The sequence below is a fragment of the Hyperoodon ampullatus genome, assembly GCF_949752795.1.
Source record: "Hyperoodon ampullatus genome assembly, chromosome: 1".
NCBI lineage: Eukaryota > Metazoa > Chordata > Mammalia > Artiodactyla > Ziphiidae > Hyperoodon > Hyperoodon ampullatus.
In genome coordinates, this window is record NC_136914.1 from 90,838,565 (window position 1) to 90,860,368 (window position 21,804).

General features: G+C 36.3%; 1 protein-coding gene across 1 annotated transcript in view; it reads right to left on the reverse strand.

Annotated features, from left to right (window-relative positions):
- FRYL (FRY like transcription coactivator) overlaps positions 1–21,804 on the reverse strand; it is a gene marked incomplete at its 3' end in the record, with an annotated part of 206,784 nt that overhangs the window by 52,138 nt on the left and 132,842 nt on the right. The window contains exons 26-39 of the mRNA XM_079707243.1: positions 20,525–20,616; positions 18,095–18,267; positions 16,416–16,576; positions 15,760–15,870; positions 14,782–14,936; positions 14,371–14,470; positions 13,092–13,260; positions 9,727–9,986; positions 9,216–9,356; positions 6,061–6,229; positions 3,927–4,011; positions 3,287–3,399; positions 2,176–2,326; positions 1,404–1,507 (exon numbers count right to left, since the gene is read on the reverse strand). Coding sequence (XP_079563369.1) covers positions 1,404–1,507; positions 2,176–2,326; positions 3,287–3,399; positions 3,927–4,011; positions 6,061–6,229; positions 9,216–9,356; positions 9,727–9,986; positions 13,092–13,260; positions 14,371–14,470; positions 14,782–14,936; positions 15,760–15,870; positions 16,416–16,576; positions 18,095–18,267; positions 20,525–20,616 — 1,984 coding nt within the window. The remainder of the gene's footprint in view (positions 1–1,403; positions 1,508–2,175; positions 2,327–3,286; positions 3,400–3,926; positions 4,012–6,060; positions 6,230–9,215; positions 9,357–9,726; positions 9,987–13,091; positions 13,261–14,370; positions 14,471–14,781; positions 14,937–15,759; positions 15,871–16,415; positions 16,577–18,094; positions 18,268–20,524; positions 20,617–21,804) is intronic.

The following is a 21,804-nucleotide window of genomic DNA, read 5'->3' on the forward strand; positions in this document are numbered from 1 at the left end:
TTTTATGTCTAAAATTTAGTAATCTCTTAGAAACTATTACTCTGTTACATAACACTAGATGTAAATGAACTTTTAAAGGCAAGCATTTTTTGTGCCTAGAACACAATAGAAAGTCAGGAGATGTTTGCTTACTGAAAGAAGAAAGCAGTGCCTATATAATATGTGTACATATCAGGAAAATGTAGGAGAAGATGGCTATTTTGACTTGCTTCAGGAGAGCAATCCTACAAGCATGAAAAGTGTTACTGATGTTATGGATCCCACATGTTTGTTACAGAGGGCACAGTGGAGTTTTAGCTGTAATAATCAGACTGTCCACAATCTAATTCTTTTGGGAAACACTTAGTACCCGTCTCAATTTTCCATTTACTCTGAAAGTTCCCAGTCCCAGAGGTAAATTAATTTTACTCTTGCTACAGTTACAGTTTTTCCTGCTGGAGGGTATGTGTGTTTTTGTGTGCAGTGGGAGAGGCTGTATGATAGGAATGGGTATAATAGACTTGTTTGTGGTTCAAGGAGAGGCTAGGAATAACTCTGATCTAGACCACAAGAATCACGGTAAAAAGTGTCATGGAAATAACATACAGAAAATAGAAAGAGAAATATGAAGAAACTTTCTTGAAACCATATCTCCTTTCCCACTGTGGAGAACAATATGGAGGGTCCTCAAAAAGCTAAAAATAGAGCAACCATATGATCCAGCAACCCCACTCCTGAGCATATACCCAGAGAAAACAAAAACACTAGAAAAGATACATGCACCCCAATGTTCACAGCAGCATTATTTACCACAGCCAAGACATGGAAGCAACCTAAGTGTCTATCAACAGATGAATGGATAAAGACAATGTGGTCTATGTACCCAATGGACTACTACTCAGCCATAAAAAAGAATGAAATAATGCCATTTGCAGCAACGTGGATAGACCTGGAGAGTATTATGCTCAGTGAAATGTCAGACAGAAAAAGACAAACACTATATGTTATCACTTATAAGTGAAATATAAAAAAAAACTAGTGAATACAGCAAAACAGAAGCCAACTAACTAATATAAAGAAGAAACTAGTTGGTTACCAGTGAGGAGAGGGAAGCGGGGTGGGGGGGCAAGGTAGGGGTGGAGAATTAAGAGATACAAACTACTGTGTATAAAATAAATAAGGTACAAAGGTATATTGCACAGCACAAGGAATGTAGCTGATATTTTATAATAACTACAAATGGAGTAGAATCTATAAAATTTTGAATCATTATTTGTACACCTGAAACTAATATTATAAATCAACTCTACCTCAACTAAAAAATAAATAAAATGCAACCTGTAAAAAGCAAACAAACATACTATACTGACTTTCAATTATCACAAAAATATAAAATGAAGGAATTAGCGCCAAATATGTATTACCTATAAAGATTGCATGAAGAAGAAGATGGAGGTAGCTTCCCCATTCCACCTTCACACTATGATCGATAATGAGATCCGTCAAAAGGATGACGGCTATGTTACACCTATGACAAACAAGAGCATTATTCATGTGTCACTAGAGTAAACCTAGAGAAAATCTTAGGCAAATTACTTGAAGATTTTAATATTGTCTTTTATGGAAAAAATACAATTTCTCAAGAAAAAAAGAAGAAAAGAAATACAGCTGAAGAAACCATTATGTGATAGTTTTAGAAAAAACCTATCTGGCTAAGGGCTCCTTGAAGTCAAGGGCCATATTTTCTTCATCTTCAACCCTAAGGCCCAGCACACTGCTTGCCACATAGTAGGTGTTCAGTACATGTTTGGTACAATAATACATTTCGAAAGAATGCAGTAACTGTTCTATTGTGATTTTTGCTAAATAGAAATCAGCTTAACTCAATTCAAAATAATAGTGCCTACTACTGTAAAATATTTTTCAGATGTAGTAACTGGGTCCCAGAAAGGTCAAGTAACTATGCCAGACACCCAGAAAAGCAGCAGCAGCAGAATTAGGTTTAGTAATACTAATTGTAAACAGTGAGAAGTGTGAGTTTTTAGATTTCTTAAAATCTAAACACATGGATCGAATTTGTTGCAGTATCAAAAGAAGGAAGGTTGCTTATGTTCTGTGTTGTCAGACAGCGTAGAAAGCCGGAAGTGTTAAGCAGTGGTTTGGCTCATATGAAATAGGAATGACACTGTGGTCCACCTGTGAAGAGGTAATCCAGGTGATGACGTTTCAGGCAAGTAATCCACCAGTGGTGACCAGCAGCCTCCAGCTGGTGGGAAGGGTAGTGGCTCTCCTTGATTATGCTCCATCACTTTCAGTCGCCAATTAGAATAAAGTGGCATTGAATCACCTATCAAAATAAAATGATCTCATTGTCTACACCATCTACTTTCCGCCAATATAAGCAAACTCTAGTAAAACACCAACTATTTATAGCACTGGAAAGTGATAAAAAGAATTTCCCACTATTTGGACATATGTTTGCTAGGTAGACATGGGTACAAATATTATCAGATTAAGCAAATCAGAGAGAGAAAAGAGATATCAATTCAGGTTCCATCCTTTAAATCAAAGCAAAACTACATGAGCACTTCATCATGATTCCACAATTGATGTCCAAGCTATGAGACCATATTATAGGTAAAGCTGCCTTGTAACAAGGGCCTTCTGGTAAGTTACTCAGTTCTAAATTTCCTGAGATAGGGCAAATACAAACCCATCTTCAAAGGAAATCTGCTCTACCACAGTGGGGCTGCAGGGTGCAGTAAGAAAGGCCATCAGGAAATGTGAGTTCTGTGTGACATGGGTAAGTCACTTAACCTCTCTGGACCTCAGTTCCATCGTGTGCAAAATGAGGAGATTGGACCAGATCATCTTCAGGGTCCCTTCAAGTCTGAAGGCTTGTGCTTCTATTCTACCCTACCTTAGTGTTATAATGAGACTCGGACACATTATTTATTTTGCAATTGCAAGGGAGAACGTTTAAGTAAAACGTGAATCCCACGAAAGTTCAAATCTGTTCAAAAAAGCAGCCTGTTGGTCAATGTCTGTTCTATGATGCTTCTTGAGAACCAATTCTTATGTTCCTTCTGATTTATCTACAGGGAACCTGTGCTTTTGAAACATATTTCCCCCACTTACGTTGCTTCTTAAAATCAAGACATTTCAGATTATGTTGGAACACCACTAGTGGCAGTTAAATACCCTTCTTAAAAACCATTTCCGGGAAGAATGTATTTATTAACATTAATATAATGATAATACACCTTGCCATCGCAGTTATTAAAAAAAAACATTTGGAATGTATTACTTTTTTCTTCTTCATAAGATCCTCCAGAGCTGCTACTGTATCGAGATTCTAGTCTGTGATGTTGACGATTTAAATGACTGTTTAGTCCACTGTAGATGTCTAGGTGCACATAGCTATGGGAATGATCATTGAGTTAGTCACAGTTCATGGTAAAGTGGTATTTGTACTTTATGTTTCACTTTCTATGCTTAAAAAAGAACACAGTACACAAAATACTAAAGTTTACTATGATATATATTAATTTCCACATTACAATTCAAAAGCTTAAGCTTTGAAGTCAATTATTTCTACCTGAAGATTTTTCTTAAATTGTTGTGATAATAATGTGCTGATGAAAACTATTCCATATAAAACAGGCAGAGTAAATATGCATTTAGAAAAGTTTAAAAATGTAGCAACACAAAAAGTGACTGACCATACTCTACCTATTCATCCATTAGTGCATATTAAAAAGTCTAGCATGCCAGAGTCTTTAATGTTAAAATAGTCAATGTGGAAAATTTCCAATATGGAAATATATTTCCTCGCTAGAATTTTAACACAATGAAATATACATTCCAATGCAGAAATTATCATCTATGCTGATGATAATCTGTATACGTCAAACTGACAGGCTAATGAAGAACAGAGAAGTACTTACCTCTCTTCAATATTCTCTTTTATGGGCTTATTATCGGGATTGCCATCCATGGGAGCTACCATTGTATTGCTACTAGAAGTAGTTCCTGTAATCATAAACAAAACAGTATCTATGAATTTAAAGCCTAGGATAGCTCAATAAGAACAAAAGATTTCAAATTATAGATGTGAAAACTCCACTAAAATGAGAAGAAGGTGATTTTTAAAAAGGAATGTACTCTTAACGACCAAGAGGGTAAGGAGACAACATCAACAAAATTATGGATACTGGAAAACAAACGGACAGGAAGTAATCAAGTGTTAAGAAGGCTGAATCCAGAGCTGTTAGTGGAGGAAAGAAGAAGCTTCTGTATCTATACTGCTGAAACTCCAAAAGGTCAGGAATTAGTGGCTTCAAGTACCTCTGGAAGTAGGGGGTTGAAGGAGGTGCTAAAAATGGCAAGAATGGGGCTTCCCTGGTGGCGCAGTGGTTGAGAGTCCGCCTGCTGATGCAGGGGACACAGGTTCGTGCCCCGGTCCGGGAAGATCCCACATGCCACGGAGCGACTGGGCCTGTGAGCCATGGCCACTGAGCCTGTGCGTCCGGAGCCTGTGCTCCGCAGCGGGAGAGGCCACAACAGTGAGAGGCCCGTGTACCGCAAAAAAAAAAAAAAAAAAAAAAAGCCAAGAATGGTTGAAAATCTCTTTCCTAAGTAGCTGTTTCCCAAGATCTACCCCTCTGCCTCCTGTAACTGGGTAGCTCTCTCTCCTCACTTCCAGAAGTCTCTTCTGATGAGAGTAAATCAGAGGATTTCTGGACTAGGGCAGACCATATATAGGTGAAGGAGGAAGTACTTTACTGAGGATACGAAGACTAAGTGAAAACATACATACATACATACATAAATTTGCCATTGGATCCCCCTGCAACCTTCTTACACCATTGGGCTACCAGAAGGCTTGAAGACTCTTTGCAAGTGTATGTATGTATGTATGGATTATATGTATTGGTACACACACACACACACACACACACACACACACACACACACACCTACACCTTCTACTCTAGGCAGAGGACTAGAAGAGTTTTCTCTGGGGAATCTGATTACTGCAAGAGAAAAGACCTATGTATACTTGTATCGACGAAATCATCATACAACAAAGGACAAAATAAGTTCCATATATACCTACAGAACATCCAATCAACTTTTTAATATGCCTGTTAAGTGAACTATTTATGAAAAGACAGATCCAGAATTGGTAGGCTTTTGAGGAAAGCTTTTACTAAGACAAACTAAAACAAAAAACACAGCAATATAAAGAAAATAGGAACTTTCGCTGGTAGAAAATTTTATCAAATATACAGAAGATAGTCCAACCATGAAACATGAATAGGATGTTCCTAAAAAAATTCTAATTGAAAAAACCTCTCTTTGGAATTAAAAACATTCTAGCAGATATGAAAAATTCAATAGAAGCATTATTAGAAACCTCTTGGAAAGTATAACAAAAAGATGAAAATAGATGACAGAAATAAATTATAAAGATATAGCATGAGAAATTTCTATTTATACAATGTTATTAACATCACAAAAACATTTAATATAAACTGAATGGCAAAGAAGTTCATAGAAATTTAACCTACAACAGCCCAGATATTATACTGATTTTCAATGAAAGTTATTCCCTCAGCGATGTAGTTTCTTCAACTTGAAATATTACAATAACTGTAAGTATATGGGTATACATAAAAGTATATACACTCATGTGATTGGATACTATGTATAATATATGCCCAAATAATTATAATATGAAATTACACAGTAATTTTCAATAAGTGAACATTTTCTATATCTACATACTAATTACAGTCATTTTAAAAAAGCACTTGTTGTATAGAGATATATAAATGTATACTCCAGTTCTAAATAAGTATGTAAGTATCCTTCCCTTTATCACATTATGAATCCTTACATTGTCAAACTTCTTTACTCATATGAGGATTTACCAAGTTTTGTCCGGTTAATTAGATATATGACTCATGTTTGCTTGTTTTCTTTATGATGATGTTTAAAGCAAACGCTTGCTAAAATGAACAATTACGGAAAGCTTCTCTTTTTATACAAAGTAGTCAGTTTTAAATGACTTCTCACCTGAGGTGACAGAAGGGATTTTATAGCTGGAAGTGATGCGGTAATATGGGGGATTATCCATGTGAGTGACGCCTGAACTGACAGGGTCGGTCAGCTGTAGTTCACTCACCAGTTCTTCTAGCAACTGCATTGTTTTGTCTCTACCTAAATATACAATAACTTTCTTGACCTGTCACAAAAGAAATTGTTTGGAAAAGAAAAAGCACAATTTTTATCTCACAAACTTGCCTTGAGACAAATTTTATCAGAGTAAGTTCAACTTTAAGTGGTAGATGAATAAGCACAATCTTAATTTGAATAGACACTGATCAGCAATCAGACATTAATCAGCTTTATAAGTACTGTTCTATCTTCCCTCTAACCCTCAACATTATATCTAATTAGGATGACCTAAATGTATTGTTTAATGGTGTCCATAAAGTTATCTACTTCCTTTATACCATTTTGGTGTTTTTTTAGAAAAGCAAAAGATAACTTGCCTTTCTATAAATCAGTTTCTCTTTCAATGGAAACTTTCAATTAATATCATCCTAAGATTTTCCTCATATTTTTATTCAGCCAGCCTTCGAACCCAGGATTCATCATTTATTCTGCCTTCCCCGTTCTCTATATTCAACCAGCAGTATAGAGCGGTGATTAAGAGCGAGAATCTAGAACTAAACTAGAACTCCAACGACACAGTCTGGATTGAAGTGTAGATGTAACTCTTACTAGCTAGGCGATCTGGAAAGTTCCCCTCAGTTCTCTCTTCTGCAATTAGGGACAACGTCGCCTACTTCATAGGGTTGTTAGGATTAAGTAAATTAAAATTTATAAAGCACTTTAAAAAGCCCTAGTACACAGTACGAGTTAAATAAGTGAAAAAAACTTTTCAGTAGTATGCTTTATAGGTATGTTTTAGTAATATGTATTATTGAAATGGGCTGATTGGTTAGTAAGCGATCTCTCTTTTTCCTCCCTACTTTAATCCTTACTACTCAAAATGTGGTCCTCGTAGAACACGCATCGTCATCTGAGCTTGCTAGAAATACAGAATCTCAGGCCTCACCCTCACCTCCAGACTCAGAACCAGAACAAGATCCCTAGACGACTCACGTGCATACAGACGTGTGAGAAGCTCTGTCTTATTAGATGACCCCCGGACAAATCTTACAACATGCTTTATCACATCATACCAAAAATCTGATAACGGTTCCCTAATGATAACTGACTGTCCTCCACACAGCTCTTGAGCTCTCCGAGCTGTTCTAACTATTTGCTAATTCTCTGTTCCCAAGTCCAGTCTCCTCTGACCCAGGAAACGTCAAGTACATTTCTTCCTCGGTGCCTTTGCTCTGACCCAGGACCTCTGAGTTGATGCGCCTGACTCTAATCCTGTCAGGTCTTCAAGCCCCATCCCCGCTCCAGCTTCACTGCCTGTCCAAGAAGCTTTCACTGACTTTTCACCAACAGCTCTGGGTTGGAATTCCAGCTCCATGAAGACAGAGCTAAATGGCTGTGCGACTTTGAGGAAATTACTCTTCTTTCCACCTTATTTTATTCATCTGTAAAACTGCAGTAATCTTAGCAAGGTCACAGATTTCTTCCAGAAATTAAGTAATGGAGATGAAGTGCTTATACTATGCCTGGCCTCTAAGTAGTGCTTAAGAAATGACAACTAAGAAATTAGTATTGTTGTCATTAAAAATAGCTCTTTTAAAATTTCTGGCAAATGGCTATGCCCTGAACTTCATCTTGGCTTCTTAGAATTACAGCTTGTTTCATGCCTGTTTCTAGTGCCAGCACCAACTCACTCATTCATTCGTCTGATTAAGGGGAAGATTCTATGTGTCAGGCAGTAGTCCAGGCTCTGACAAGAAGGCAATGAACTAAGCAGACCAAAATTCCTGCTCTTAAGGAGCTGACAATCCACTGGACTGATTGAGGCAAAAGTTATGAGCCAAAGAGGTAAAATATATAACAAGTTTGATGATAAGTGCTAGGAAAATCAGTGAAACAGGGAAAGGAAAAGAAGAGCGTACGTGTGGGGGGCAGGGCATTTGCAGTTTTAGACAAGATGACCAGCAAAAGTATCAGTGAGAACTGACATTTGAGGAAACGTCTGAAGGAGGTGCAGCAGTGAGCAATGTGGCTGTCTTGGGGAGAGAGGAAAGCAAGTACCAAGGCCCCCAGGTGGGATGCCTGGTGTGAAAGCAGGACAGCCAAGCGGAGTCAGCGTGGCTCAAGGGCAGGGGGCCTGAGGGAGAGTATTAGGACGTGCGGTCAAGAGGTAATGTGTGATGGTGTTGTTTGCTACCAAACACCCACCTTTCTCTAAGTGCTTCTCATCGAAGGTCAATCTTGTGACATGCCTTCAGAACAGTGCTTTCAGTAATCAAGTTAACTGGTTCGTTTAAAGTAGGATCCATAAGAACTTTCAGAGCAACATTCTGCAGAGCTAGTCTTCTGTGGACATACTTTAAGGAGATGCTACCATGTCACTGATAGCTATATCTACATATACACACGTGTTTGCGTGCATGTGTTTAACCTTCATGTTTGATAGTTTCGTGCTATTCTCTTAACTTGAGCAGATTTAAGTATTGCTTTCCCCTCTAGAAGGCAGACATATTCTTCACTGTATGTCTCTTATCATGCTTTTCCTTGCTTCTAGAAGCCTTACAGCACGATTCCATAGGCACTGAGCTCTCACTTCCCATCCTGCTCCAATATCCCAACGCCAGCTCGTGATAGGAAAAACTACTAACATCTCTCCACTTCCATATCACTTTCTCTCCAGTATCATCTCTAATCCTCCCAGACATTGGTGATTCCAAAGTTATCCACTCTCAGGACTCTGCAATTTTCCTTTGTAGCCCTTACCATGACTGTACTTTATTAACTTACTGATTTATTCATTAAATAAATTAGGTGTAGGTTCAAAGAATAAAATCTGTAGCATCCATCAGAACCTAGAAGAACACCTAGCCTGTAGTAAAGCCAGATGATATCTGTTAAATGAATCAATGGATAAATCCATGTGCTATTTCCTGATTTTCCTCATCTTGGCCCCTGCTTTGCCTCTGGTGGTCTACTGCTGCCCAGACTCTGACATCACAAGACACTGGGTAAATATATATATTAAAAAAAAAAAAAAAATGAACTTGAACACATACGTAAGGCAAGAGGCTTGGTTCACTATTCACTCCACAAATGCTGATCAAAAAGTGCAAAATTATTTTCAGGTTTTTTGGCCAGCCATCTGCGAGTGTGGTCCACACATTCTCCACCTCCGACCAGGCCAGCTCATCACCATACTAGAGGCAGGAAACACAGCACACACTTTAGTAACGGCTGTCTTTTCACTATCAAACTTGCCATGTCATGAAATATTAGAAAATAACGCTTTTACAGACAGCTTTAATCTTTTCCACACTTTAGAGGAACAATCATTTCTTTCAACAAATCTAAACACAAGTATCATTAAGCACATATGATTTTAGCTCCCCTCCACCAAAAAAAAGATATTTTATATCTAATGAGAAGTTTTTTAAAGAAAGGAATTTACTGGTAACACATACTTGTTTGGTTAACACAGGATTATCTAATCTCTTTGTCTATTTCTAACGTGTTTACTCCTAACTCCGTAATTCTGTCCAGCAACTGCAAATACAAAAACCATGTTACCTTTGCTGTCATGTACATCAGATTATTCAAAACCATGGCAGTGGCTTGTGGGGATCCCCAGCCTTCTCCTCGTAACCAGCGCCGGCTAGTCACCATGAGTTCTCGGTCTTTTAAGGAATCATCTTCATCTTCATCGTGTCGCCTTGCGGTAGGCAACGGTTTTAAATCCACCAACTCGATGTTGTTCATCCACGGTAACAGGTAGTGCAGCATTACTTGCCTCCCAGCAGGGTGAGCTGTCTGAATTCTCTGGCTTATCTCTGTAATTAAGAATAAGTCAAAGAGGGAACGACTGATGTAATTGTGGTTTCCTTTGACTTGTAATGAATTTAAATTTAATTTTTAAATTTAACTTTTTAATTCTTAAAAAACAGCAAGCCAGATTTTATTCATTACATTTAAGAATTATGAGCACATTGGGGCTTCCCTGGTGGCACAGTGGTTGAGAGTCCGCCTGCCAATGCAGGGGACACGGGTTCGTGCCCCAGTCCAGGAAGATCCCACATGCCACAGAGCGGCTGGGCACATGAGCCATGGCCACTGAGCCTGCGCGTCCGGAGCCTGTGCTCCGCAACGGGAGAGGAAACAACAGTGAGAGGCCCGCGTACCGCAAAAAAAAAAAAGAAGAAATATGAGCACTGTTTCTCCTTTTAATGAATTTGACATTGATGACATCATAAAGAAAAGATAGCAGCTAACATATATCACACACTTAGCTTTTATATAAAGTATCTCTGGCGGTTAAGAAAAATAAATGTCTGCACACTATTCGTGAGATTGTAAAATGGTGCAACTGCTATGAAAACAGTATAAGAGCTCCTCAAAAAATTAAAAACAGAACTATTATATGAGCTAGTAATTCCATTTCTGAGTATGTATCCAAAAGAACTGAAAACAAGGTCTTGAAGAGATATTTCCACAACCACGTTCATAGCAGCGCTATTTACAATGGCCAAGAAGTGGAAGCACTCCAAATGTCCATTGATAAATAAATGGATAAACAAAATGTGGTATATACATATAATAGAATACTCTGCAGCTTTAAAAAGGAAAGAAATCCTGTTATGTGCTACAATGTGGATGAATGCTGAGGACATTATGCTAAGTAAAATAAGCTAGTCATAAAGCCACAAATGCTGTGTGATTCTACTTATATGAGGTATCTAACATAGTCAAATTCATAGAAATAGAAAGCAGAATGGTGGTTACCAGGAGCTGGGGGAAGTTCAGGAAAAGGGTGGTTACTGTTTAGTAGGTATAAAGTTTCAGTTCTGCAGGATGAAAAATTTCTGGAGATCTGTTTCATAACAATGTAAATATATTTAACACTACTGAACTGTACAGTTAAAATGATTAATATGGTAAATTTTACTATGTATGCTTTTTACCAAATAAATAAATAAATGTAATTATAAGATAAAAGACAATCTTTATACATGGATTAATTTAAAGTGACCCATGAAAAATCTCACATATTTTGGTTTTATCTAGGGGAGATGCCTATGATGTGCTTATTACTTTTACATTCATCTCATTTAATGCTCATGACAAACCTGTGCAGTGGACAGTCCAAGTAACTTGCCCAAGGTCAATGATCAAGTGGCAGAGGATTCAAATACAAGGTTGATTCCAAAGCCTGTGAGTTTTTATATGCTATTTAATGTCCATAAATCACTTTAAGTACAAACCTTCTTTCTCCTCAAGTCCCGTTTTGCCTACTAGGTCTTACACCTGTTTACTCATCAGAAGGAATAAATATGGAAGCACAGTGATTTGGAACTTGGCTCTGGAATCACACACACCTGGGTTTGAAATCCCAGCTCTACCACATACATTACAGGTTGACCTAGGGCCAACCTGTCAACCTCTGATCCTCAACTGATTATTCTGTAAGAAGGTAACAAAAGAAGCTGCATCATGGAGTTACTGTGCAAATTCAACATAGTACCAGTGAACTGCTCAGTCCAGTGCCTTGCACATATTTATGCTCAATTCTAACATTTTACAAGAAGCCCTTCTGTTAATAGGTCAATGTTATTGCCATAAGTATGAAATATTAGACCTGGAGCTCTGAAAGTAGCTGAATGAAGAGATCCTGGCCAGGGGGTTGTAAATGCATATAACAGCCGGGGCCATGGCAACACCCACTGACATCCTGACCAATTTCATGACCTCTGAGACCCAGAGGACTCCTGTTTTCTGTGCTGGAGCCTCCAGAAGAAGCCCAGCAGCAGCAAAATTAGTGTTGACAGTGATTACTACTTTGCGTTGATGACCATCCATGTCCACCTTGAAAGGGCTGTCAGGACTGTGGGAGCCAGGAAAAAGGAAGGGGCTTGATTGCTGCCATTTATCAGTGCAAACCAAACATGTGAGCTGCTTTAAAAACTGAATGTTAGGAGAACTGAAGTTGTTTTTTCCCCACTCAGGTCAGTTAGGGATGGGAATCAAACTATCTCCACCACTAAAATAGGTACTGTGGAAAGATGTGCAAAGAAGGCTAAGGCTTCTATGCCTTGAGCCCAAATGAAGGAAAGGATCCACTTAAGAACCCTGTTATTCCCTGCATGCCAGTTTTGGTGCATTTCTAGTACTTGGATTAGAACAAGATCTTGTTGCAGATGAAGAGCAGAAAAACTAGCTGAGTGTCTTTCGTAAATATTATAATTAAAACTTTTCAGTTAAAGGATAAAGCACTATGGGGGCATCTGCAATAGTGTGCTCACTGGCCAGAGGTTAAGCTGGATGAACCCCCAAATTATCTTAAATCTAAAACCTGGGAGGCCCAGATATAGAGGACATCTTGCCTGACACATAGCCCTGATGTTTTCAAAACTCCTGGCAAGAATATCTATTGGCCCACAAGGAAAGGAAACTGGACCAGAAAGCAATGTGGGTTCCTAGCAATAGTTTTGCTTAAGGCAGTGCAGGACCTTTCCCTAAGATTAGAGCTTTTACTTATAGAAAGAAACTTGTATCTCTATCCCTGTCCATTTTTATTATTAAAGACAGACCAATACACAAGATAAACTGCATACCAGAAGATTCAGGAAGTTCTGTGTCTACTAAAGAAATACTTTTCAATTGCCTGTGAAGCCCCCTTCTATCTTTTTTTTTTTTTTAAAGCTGGGTTGAGGTGGAGAATGGAGGCCAAAGTTAGAATCCCTGCAGAGATTTTTAATAAGCAATCTCAATATCATGGTAGATCAGTGTTAAGAGTTCATACTAAAGAAAAAAAATTATCTTATATAAAGACATGTTTTGTTTTGATTCAACCTCAAATTTCATATATTTAAATTTCCTAAAAGTAGTTTTTTTCAAAATGGTTGCTAAAGAAAAACTATTAACCAGTTCAATGATCATACCTGAGAATATGGCGAGAGTTAGCTCAGGATATGCCCTTGCTAATTCTTCAGACAACTGATAATATGAAACAGAATACAGATGCGGCAGAGGAGACAGCTGGCTGAGTACTCCATCTGTTCTCTGAACCTCCAATTTGTGAGCATAGCGAAACATCTTCGGTTCCAGGATCTACAAGAATGTACTCCATTAATTTAAGATTTTATGGGTCCTCTAAATTTCAGCTATAATGAAAAACATAAAATCTTCTCCCAAGAAATATTCCAGTTTAAAAGTTATATAGTTATATATGTTGTAAAGTTTTTCAGGTGCTAATTTCTAATTCCAAGAAATGTTTGCAAAAGATCTGTAACTCTTTACAAGCCTTTACATTCCCTGTGTTGAATGCCAGTAGCATAGTTTAAAAATAACTTCAGCAACTTAACACACAATTACTTAAATAAGATTTACCACTTTTCCAATTCAAAACTATGACTGTATAAAAACATGTATACTTGAAAAAAAAATCTTCAAACCTATCTTGTTTAATAACAGATTAAATATGGAATGTAAGCTAAAAATTCTTTGGACATTACACTACACAAAGAGCTACACTACTCAACTTTCTTCTTAATTAATAAAGACATTAGGGTATAATTCCTAAGATGGTCCCTACCAGCCTCAATACCACTTCAAACCCTTTGGAAAAATGTGCATCTCCTTGAATCCCATTCTTAACCCTTGGTTAAGAGTGAAGAACCACACCCTATTATCAATGGATATAATCATATATCCACACTTGATAAGTTAACTTTCTAGGTTATTTTCCTCAGTCTAGTAAAGAAATATTATAAAAGGTTATCATAAAAGAGCTAATTACTTTTCACTTGATTTTCAAAAAAAATTTGACTCGCATTATTCTTATCTGCTGAACAGAAATAGTTAAGTGCACACATAGGCCTTAACCACTCAGTTTTTGTAAGTACTCACACACACACACACACACACACACATACACACACACAGAGGCACACACAGGTGAGCGGAAGGGGGGCTGCGGGAAGGGGAGGGGTATCATACATAATCCCCTACAGGACACTTCTGAGTAGTTTGCATGATTTATAGACTTAAATGACCCATATTATTTTACTCTTCTATTTCTAATGATAATCAGGAATTAACACCATACCCCACTATTAAAAATAAAGCTGAATGTTAGCATACTTTCAAGGCAAGAATACATTATTATACTTCATTAAATCCCGAGCAAAAATATATTTTAATTAACATTTGTTTACAAACCTGTAAAAGTTGCATAGCAACTTCATAGATACTTCGAGAAGAATCAGCGGCTTTAAACAGTATCAGATTGAGGAGCATCACCGTGTCACACTGATAATCCCTAGGGACAAAGTGTACATGTTAGGTAAAATAATATTTAGAGGCTTTCACACCAGTTAATAAACATGATATAAAGGGAAGGCTACAGGCATGCAGCTGCTAAGCCTATGAGATGACTGCGTGTTTTTGTTTTTGTTTTTAAGGCAATAGGTACAACAGATGCATGGGGATCATTATCTGTATTTGGTTAAATTTTGTTAGCACTTAAGGAAAGAAAATACTGGTTCATTATTATTTCTGAGTTCAAAAGGACATGTTTTCTTTTTTAAGAAAAGCTAAATAAAATATGAAAGACAGTAGTATCTAGAGTACCTGTTCTGGAATACATTAGCTATGGCTTTAAAGCAGCCAGCTGCCACTCTCTTGGAACCAGTGTAACAGCGATCCACCGCCCAGTACATCAGGTTGCTCTGATCCGGGTTCAGCTCCAGCAGTAATGTAACTGCTTCACAGCCCAACTGATGAACCTAAGTAAAGGCCACAAAATTGCCCAGAACAGAAAAAGGGATATATTATTTGTCTACTCCTCTACATTTTAATTAAAATAATATAGTGCATATATTCACTGTATTGAATCAGGAAACTCAAGCCTCCTTTTGTTCAACTCTTTCTCATTTTATTCAGCCAGCAGAAAAACCAACGTGGAAAAATTATGCTTGGTCTCCTGCTTTTTATATAAGACTCTTAGAAGTACAATTCTCTTCTCCAGCAGAGCCCTGGAGGTGGTTGATGAATATGAACAGTGATTAAGTGCTTTCAGGAAAGTGATTTATTAACCTCTCCAGTTATTTTTATCAAGCTTTATTCTTATTTTTGATAACCCAGTAGAAAAATTATTCTGAGGGGAAAAAATGTTAAGTCCTATTTTAAATTGTGAAGTCTGTGTGTGTACAGAATGAGAGTAAGGAAGTCGAGAAAGAATGATTAATTGGAGAGTGGTCAAAAAAAATTCAAGTAAACGTAGCAAACAACGTATTTTTCCATGGAGCTTAATGTATTCCACAATTAATATTCTTTTATTGACTCAGAACCCTATTGTGATATATATACACACACTACTGTATTAATCCTGTAATATAAAAGGGAAAATTAAAATTATTCAAATGAGTACTAAATAAGAATTACAAATCTCATAGTTTATGGTATCCTATTTAATTTTACATAATATATTTTTTGCCTGTAATTCTAACCTATCTTATGTTAAAAAGATATGTTCAGTGGGCCATACAATAACTCTAAATAATGCAATGACAATTTATTATAGAATTTTAAGGGAAATGTCATAAGTACCTTTTTGTCCAGAGAGTCCAAAATGTTATCCAACCATTTGTACAAATATCCATCTGATGAAAGTCCTACATTATCTGCAACAGGGCCACAACATAGTACAGCAGACATAGCCTTCAAACAATAATATTAGAATTACATTTAAAACATTTAAGAGGTTAAATGTTGGTTGCTTAATGAGAAGAGGCAGGATATTTTACTCATGTTTATGTAGCCACAATATTGTTAATTTTTTTCTTTATAAAGAAAATCAAAATAGTTACTTTTGAAATGAAGAAATTTACTATGAGTAGTATGAAAATATCATGTTACCAGATAAGACATGGAGTTTGAACAGTATTGGAGGAGAAGAGAAAAAAAAAAAGACCAAGAGTAAATACTTAAGTAGGAAAAAAACAGTTATTTCTTTGAGGCAATCCTCAGTTCTTTAAGAGAATGGCTTCCAATTTTGGTAGATTCTGGAACCTTTTTGCATTTTTGTACACTTAAATAAACTTACAGTATAAATGTTTGAATACAGCAGACAAATGTATATTCTAATACTCTCAGGTACTCTGAAGAAATCCCTATCCTTTTTATAACACCAGGCACTGAGAGACAAAAAAATTTAACTCCACTCTTAGCATAAGAAAAAAGAAATCAGATTTCTAGGTAAATACCTTTAGTGCACAGTACTGATGTCTGTTAATTTGCATATTTCTATCACTGTATCTGTCCAAGGGTGTAAACATGATGCTAAAAGGACCTGCCCAGTGACTGAACAGCATAAAGAGACTGTGACGAAGGCTCTGTTGAGGAAAAATACTTCTTCTCTGGTGTACTGTAAATAAAAAATAGGTAGAAAAAATTATTTCCATTTCTTTTTTTCCTTAATACGCATGTCAACTTCGTTACTGAATATATATTATAAAAAAAGAAAGCAAAAGCTTTGATTTTAACCTACTGCAAACCTCCAGAGTAACAGAAATTATTTATATATATGCAAATAACAGAAACAAAGTTGCAGTGTATGTCATCATGTAGTGCAGTGTTATGTGAGATGCAGCGTTATATGAAATACGGCATCTTGGCAAGCAGAATTTCACGGCAGTCACAATGCTGCCTGAAGGCTGGCACAGAGCTGAGAGTCGGGACCCTGCTTCTCCCTGGGCTGTTGCTGGTTACATGGTAACCTTGCCAAAACATTAACATAACATACCTCTGGATCTTGGTTCATTGGTAAGAGAGGGCTTTGGACCATATAAGCTCTTTTCAGCTGTAAAAGGATCATTACATGGAATCTTGATATACATAAGTGACAACAGGGGAGCTGATCTACTTGTAGTAAAGTGTGAGGCCTGGAGTCCAAACCCATTCTGCTGCCCTTTGCTGCTGGTTTAGATGATCTCCAAGGATTCTTTCCACTTTAAAAATCTATTCTACAAGTTCTCTGCATCAGTTCTTGTTGAAGAAACTCAATAGTACCGTAATGAACCAATGTGGAAGTTGCAGAGAAGTGTTGAGTAATGGACTAAATTACATCTTTACATCAGTGAGCTTCAGATCAGAAAATTTAGAGGAAAAAAATGCTCTTTTCCTCTATATAGCATCATTTGCCCCTAAAGTTCAAAATAGGTTTTCTGCACTTGAAATTAATGTATCGAAAGAAGTGCTTACAGGACCCTCCTATAAAATACAACCACTGTCTTACTTTAAAAGTCAACTATTTGCATATACTTTTTAAGGTTACAAAGTAACTTTAATTCTTTCATAGAAAGAAAAAGAAGCATTTGTATTTACATTTTATACCAAAAGCTATAACCACATTTTTACACTTGTAAAGTATTTATGACTTTTTAAAATGCAATTGCATATAGTAATCTTCCTGCTGCCTCAACCAGTGCCTGGCACGTAGTATGTGTTCAATAATAGGCACACATCTGTTAAAGGAATCATGAGTCACACTGTATCCTTATTATACTCTACTTCTGTGCCTATACCCTTCTCCCATTAGTCAAATGTATCTTGTTAATTCTATTCTCAAATACCACTTGGAGCATTATGCTCTTCACTCATTGTGTCTGGAACAAGTTTGTCCGAAGAGTTTATTTTACTGATTTCTTCAAATTTTTGTCAGTGTCTTGACTGTCGTTGAAAACCTATGTTGGGTTGCTTTTTGATTTCTAGTCACTGATACTAATTCAAAGGTAAAACAAATTCTTGCTATCCGTGTTACCCTGACATATTTTTCATATGTTCACAAGTTACTTGTCAACATAATTACAAAACCTCAGGGGGAGAAAAAAATACAATGGTCTCTTAATATTCATTAATGGTTTGAGGAGCTAAAAAATCATACCTGGAACATTCTGAATGATATTCGCCACTAAGGCACTAAAATGGCATCGTATATCCTTCAGTGTGTCAGAGTCTTTTTCATTTTCTGCTTCCAGGAGTTGTCTAGTTAAATCTACATATTCCAATAAAGTGTTGTTGAGGAAATGTGTTTCACTATCAAGGCCACCGCTTGCACTGAAAATATTAAAGAAAATACATGGTAAAGAAAATGTGATTTTAAATTATAATTTAAGTCAAAATAAATTCCTAATAATCAAAATCAGAATAATATATATTAAAATTTGCATAGTCGTAGCACTGTGCAACTTATAAAAAATTTGAATGAACAAGATTTTGGCTTACTGAAATATAAAAATACGTGGTGTTTCATAACCAAGGAACTGCAAATGTAATTTACATTATTCAATTCCATATCCAACTTCAATTACCTATTGTGAGTGCTAAATGTTATTTTCTCTCCATCAAAATATATTGCTTTTTAAAATAAAGAAATAAGGAGACACATGGGGTAGGGAGGATCAGTTTAGAAGGTAGAGAGAGGAAAGACTAATTCTATATGTTCGCATAGTTGCCCCGCATATTCATATTATGCCTTTAACATAATCAATCAAATATCCATTAGGTACTTATTCTCAGCAAGATTCTGGCATAGGTATTACCGGGGATACAAAAATTTAAGAGAATTCAAGTAAGAGAGCTGGTTTTCAAATCTTCTATTTAGACTTTGGGAGTTGCCCCAAGAATCTCTACAGTAAGATTCTCTTTGAGGCCAAGGTCCCAGGCCTGAAGCCTACTGACTGCAAGGGGATCGTTTGGTTAGTCACAAGTCCTGGATTCCAGTCTTATTCCATCAGTTATTAAGCACGTGACCAGTAACTACTTCAGAGCATTTTAGTAATTTGGTTAACTTCTCCTTGTTATATTTGAAAAATACCTCTAAAAGGTATGACTTTAAATATGCTTTTCATAGCTGTGAATAGTTTTTTATAAATATCCTACAGCCATGAAAATAAGAGAAAGGAGCAACAATGGTACTAGAGCATATTAAAAATATCAGTTTACAACAATAAAAATATGTTGAATGTATTCACTCTGAAATTTTTTCCTTTATTCCTTAAATGAATGTTTTTTAAACTCTGGATCATGACTTCTTAGTGGCTGGGAAACCAATTTACTAGACTGTAACCTAGCCCAGAATAAACTCTGAGTACCTACTATGAATCAGGCACATAGGATCGATTGGGTGAACAAATTAAAGATCCCTGCTGTCTTGCCATTCAGAATTCATCTTTTTTCCTTAAGCAAGAAAATAAAAAGTCCATAATAATCCATAATGGATAACTTTATATTGACTTCTCTTGGGGGAAAAAAAAAGACAAATCCAAAAACAAAACATGCAACTGTGTTACTAACATTACATTAAAAGCAATCAAGGAAAAAAGGATTCAGATGTGTATTAGGTTAATTTTTTGCATCAAGTTCAGCAAGTGTCAAATTCACTTTGGCTAACTTCCACTGTTTTATTTTTGTGGAGGACAAAAAAAAAGTGATGTTTCTTTTTTCTTTATTTTCATTTGCTTTTCATTTACTATAATAGTAAATCAATGGTTTAAATTCTCTTTCATTAAAGCTATATTTTGAAAGCACTTGTCAAAAGCATTCGATGCTAAATATGAAAGGTGTTAGGCACACTGAGAAAAAATGATCAGGACAAATGGTAACGTAACAATAAATACAACACATGTTTGATTATTACTACTTTTTTCTTCAGGATCTTTTTTCAGTTATCTTTTTTGGCAATGGTCAGATTCATTTTTTTTCCCTCCTTCAATGGTCAGGCAACACCATTACCTTCCTAAGGGAATAGTTATTTCTCAACATAAAGCTGATGGAATTTTCCTCGAGGGGATGGTCTTAGTGTCAACAATAAGCTCAGGTTTTTTGTTTTTTATTTGTAAAGGGTGGAAACAAGAATTATGGTTTTGGATTTCATAATTTTTCTCAGCACAATAGATTAATAGTTGATTGAAATAAATTTGCAAACCTTACAATGTTTAACCTTTAAATATATGATTTTTACAACTCCAGAAGAAATAGATCTAAGAACAAGGTAAGACATAGTTAGATCAGACACCAAAAGAAAAAAAAAAAAAAGGCTACTGTCCACTTGCCTAGATTACTAGATCCCCCCAAATATTAAAATCATAAGAACATTACACCCAATTTTTGCCTGAAGCAGTATGTACCAGTGGTAGAACTTCAATACATTTTTTAGCCATGGGTTAATGTATCAGATGCATCTTTGGTAAATAATCTTTATAGTGGTACAGATTTTTTGTTGTTGCAAAGGTGCTTTTCTGGATTTCCTTAGAGAAAAATATTACGGTCCCTAGTTTTAAAAAAGTTTTGAAAATCAAAATCCAATACTGACCTGTGACTAATGACACCGGCATCTGCCAGCAGTTCAAATATTCGTACCAGTTGTACTCGTAAAATATCTCGACGCCTGCGTCGTTTCATGTTCTATTCCAAAGATAACAAAGATGTTAATTAAAAATCCTTCAAGGAAGTTGACAGAAAACTTGCTGGTGTAACTTGGAAAGAATAATGTGACTGTCTTAGAGTTTGGGGGCTCATTATTTTGCTTGTGCAAGGTAGATTTTGGGCACTGTGGTGGCTATTGCATCAAAAAGGTATGTGTGGAAAGTTTGAAATTAATGAGCCAAATAAAATCAAATGACATTTTACACAGTAATAACACTTAGAGGGGAGAAAATAAAATTCTACACTTTACAGTTACTTTTAGGTCAGATTTGCTAACCTGACAATTTTAGAGGAACTGAAACAGTTAGTAAACTGTTCCCTTTGGATGGTAAAGAATCCCTAAGATACTCCCAAATAATATGACAGAAGGGAATGGAAAATATCACACAGGGGACTGAGAAACCCCACAGATTTTGCTCATGCCATGGTTTTTCACTTAACAATTAATTCTGACACACAAAAATACAAACAAATTTCTTTGATCATCATGGCACGAATTAATATGTTTGTCTTACTAGGGCCAAAGTACTAATGCCTAGGGTAACAGCTGTAACATCTTAACTTGATTCTGCTTCTAACAGAAACTCATATAATGGTAAGATATAATTAATCTCCTACAGCACTTTCTTCTATAGCTCATTATGTCATTTATAATTTTCATAATACAGAGCAATTAAAAATTAGTCATTCACTTTCATGTCCACAATCCAGTTTTCTGCCTTCCAAAAGGAGGCCAATTTGTGGATAACCAGTTCATTAAATTTACTGTTTCTTTTAGTTCTTATGAAGTTTGCTGCAATTCATATTGAATGAAATGGTTTTTTAACCATCTCTGAGGATTTTTGCAAAGTTTTAGTCCACCTGTTTTCATTTTGTGTCCACAGAAAGATTGTGAGTCTAATGCTCTCAAAATATATCACACATTCAAGGCACATCACTGTGCACATCTATTCACCTGCTAAGATAACTTTTTGCCCTGAAATTTGTAAGTACAAATACTGCTACTTAATTTTATTTCCAATTCCACTTCGCTCTAATAAATCATTTTGCACTGTAACCCACACGATCATTCTGAAAGAAGAATTAATCAATTACAAAATGGAGATACTATCACTACTCCACGGGGCTGAATTACAAACGAGGAGTAAAGAATTACAGATGCTGTTT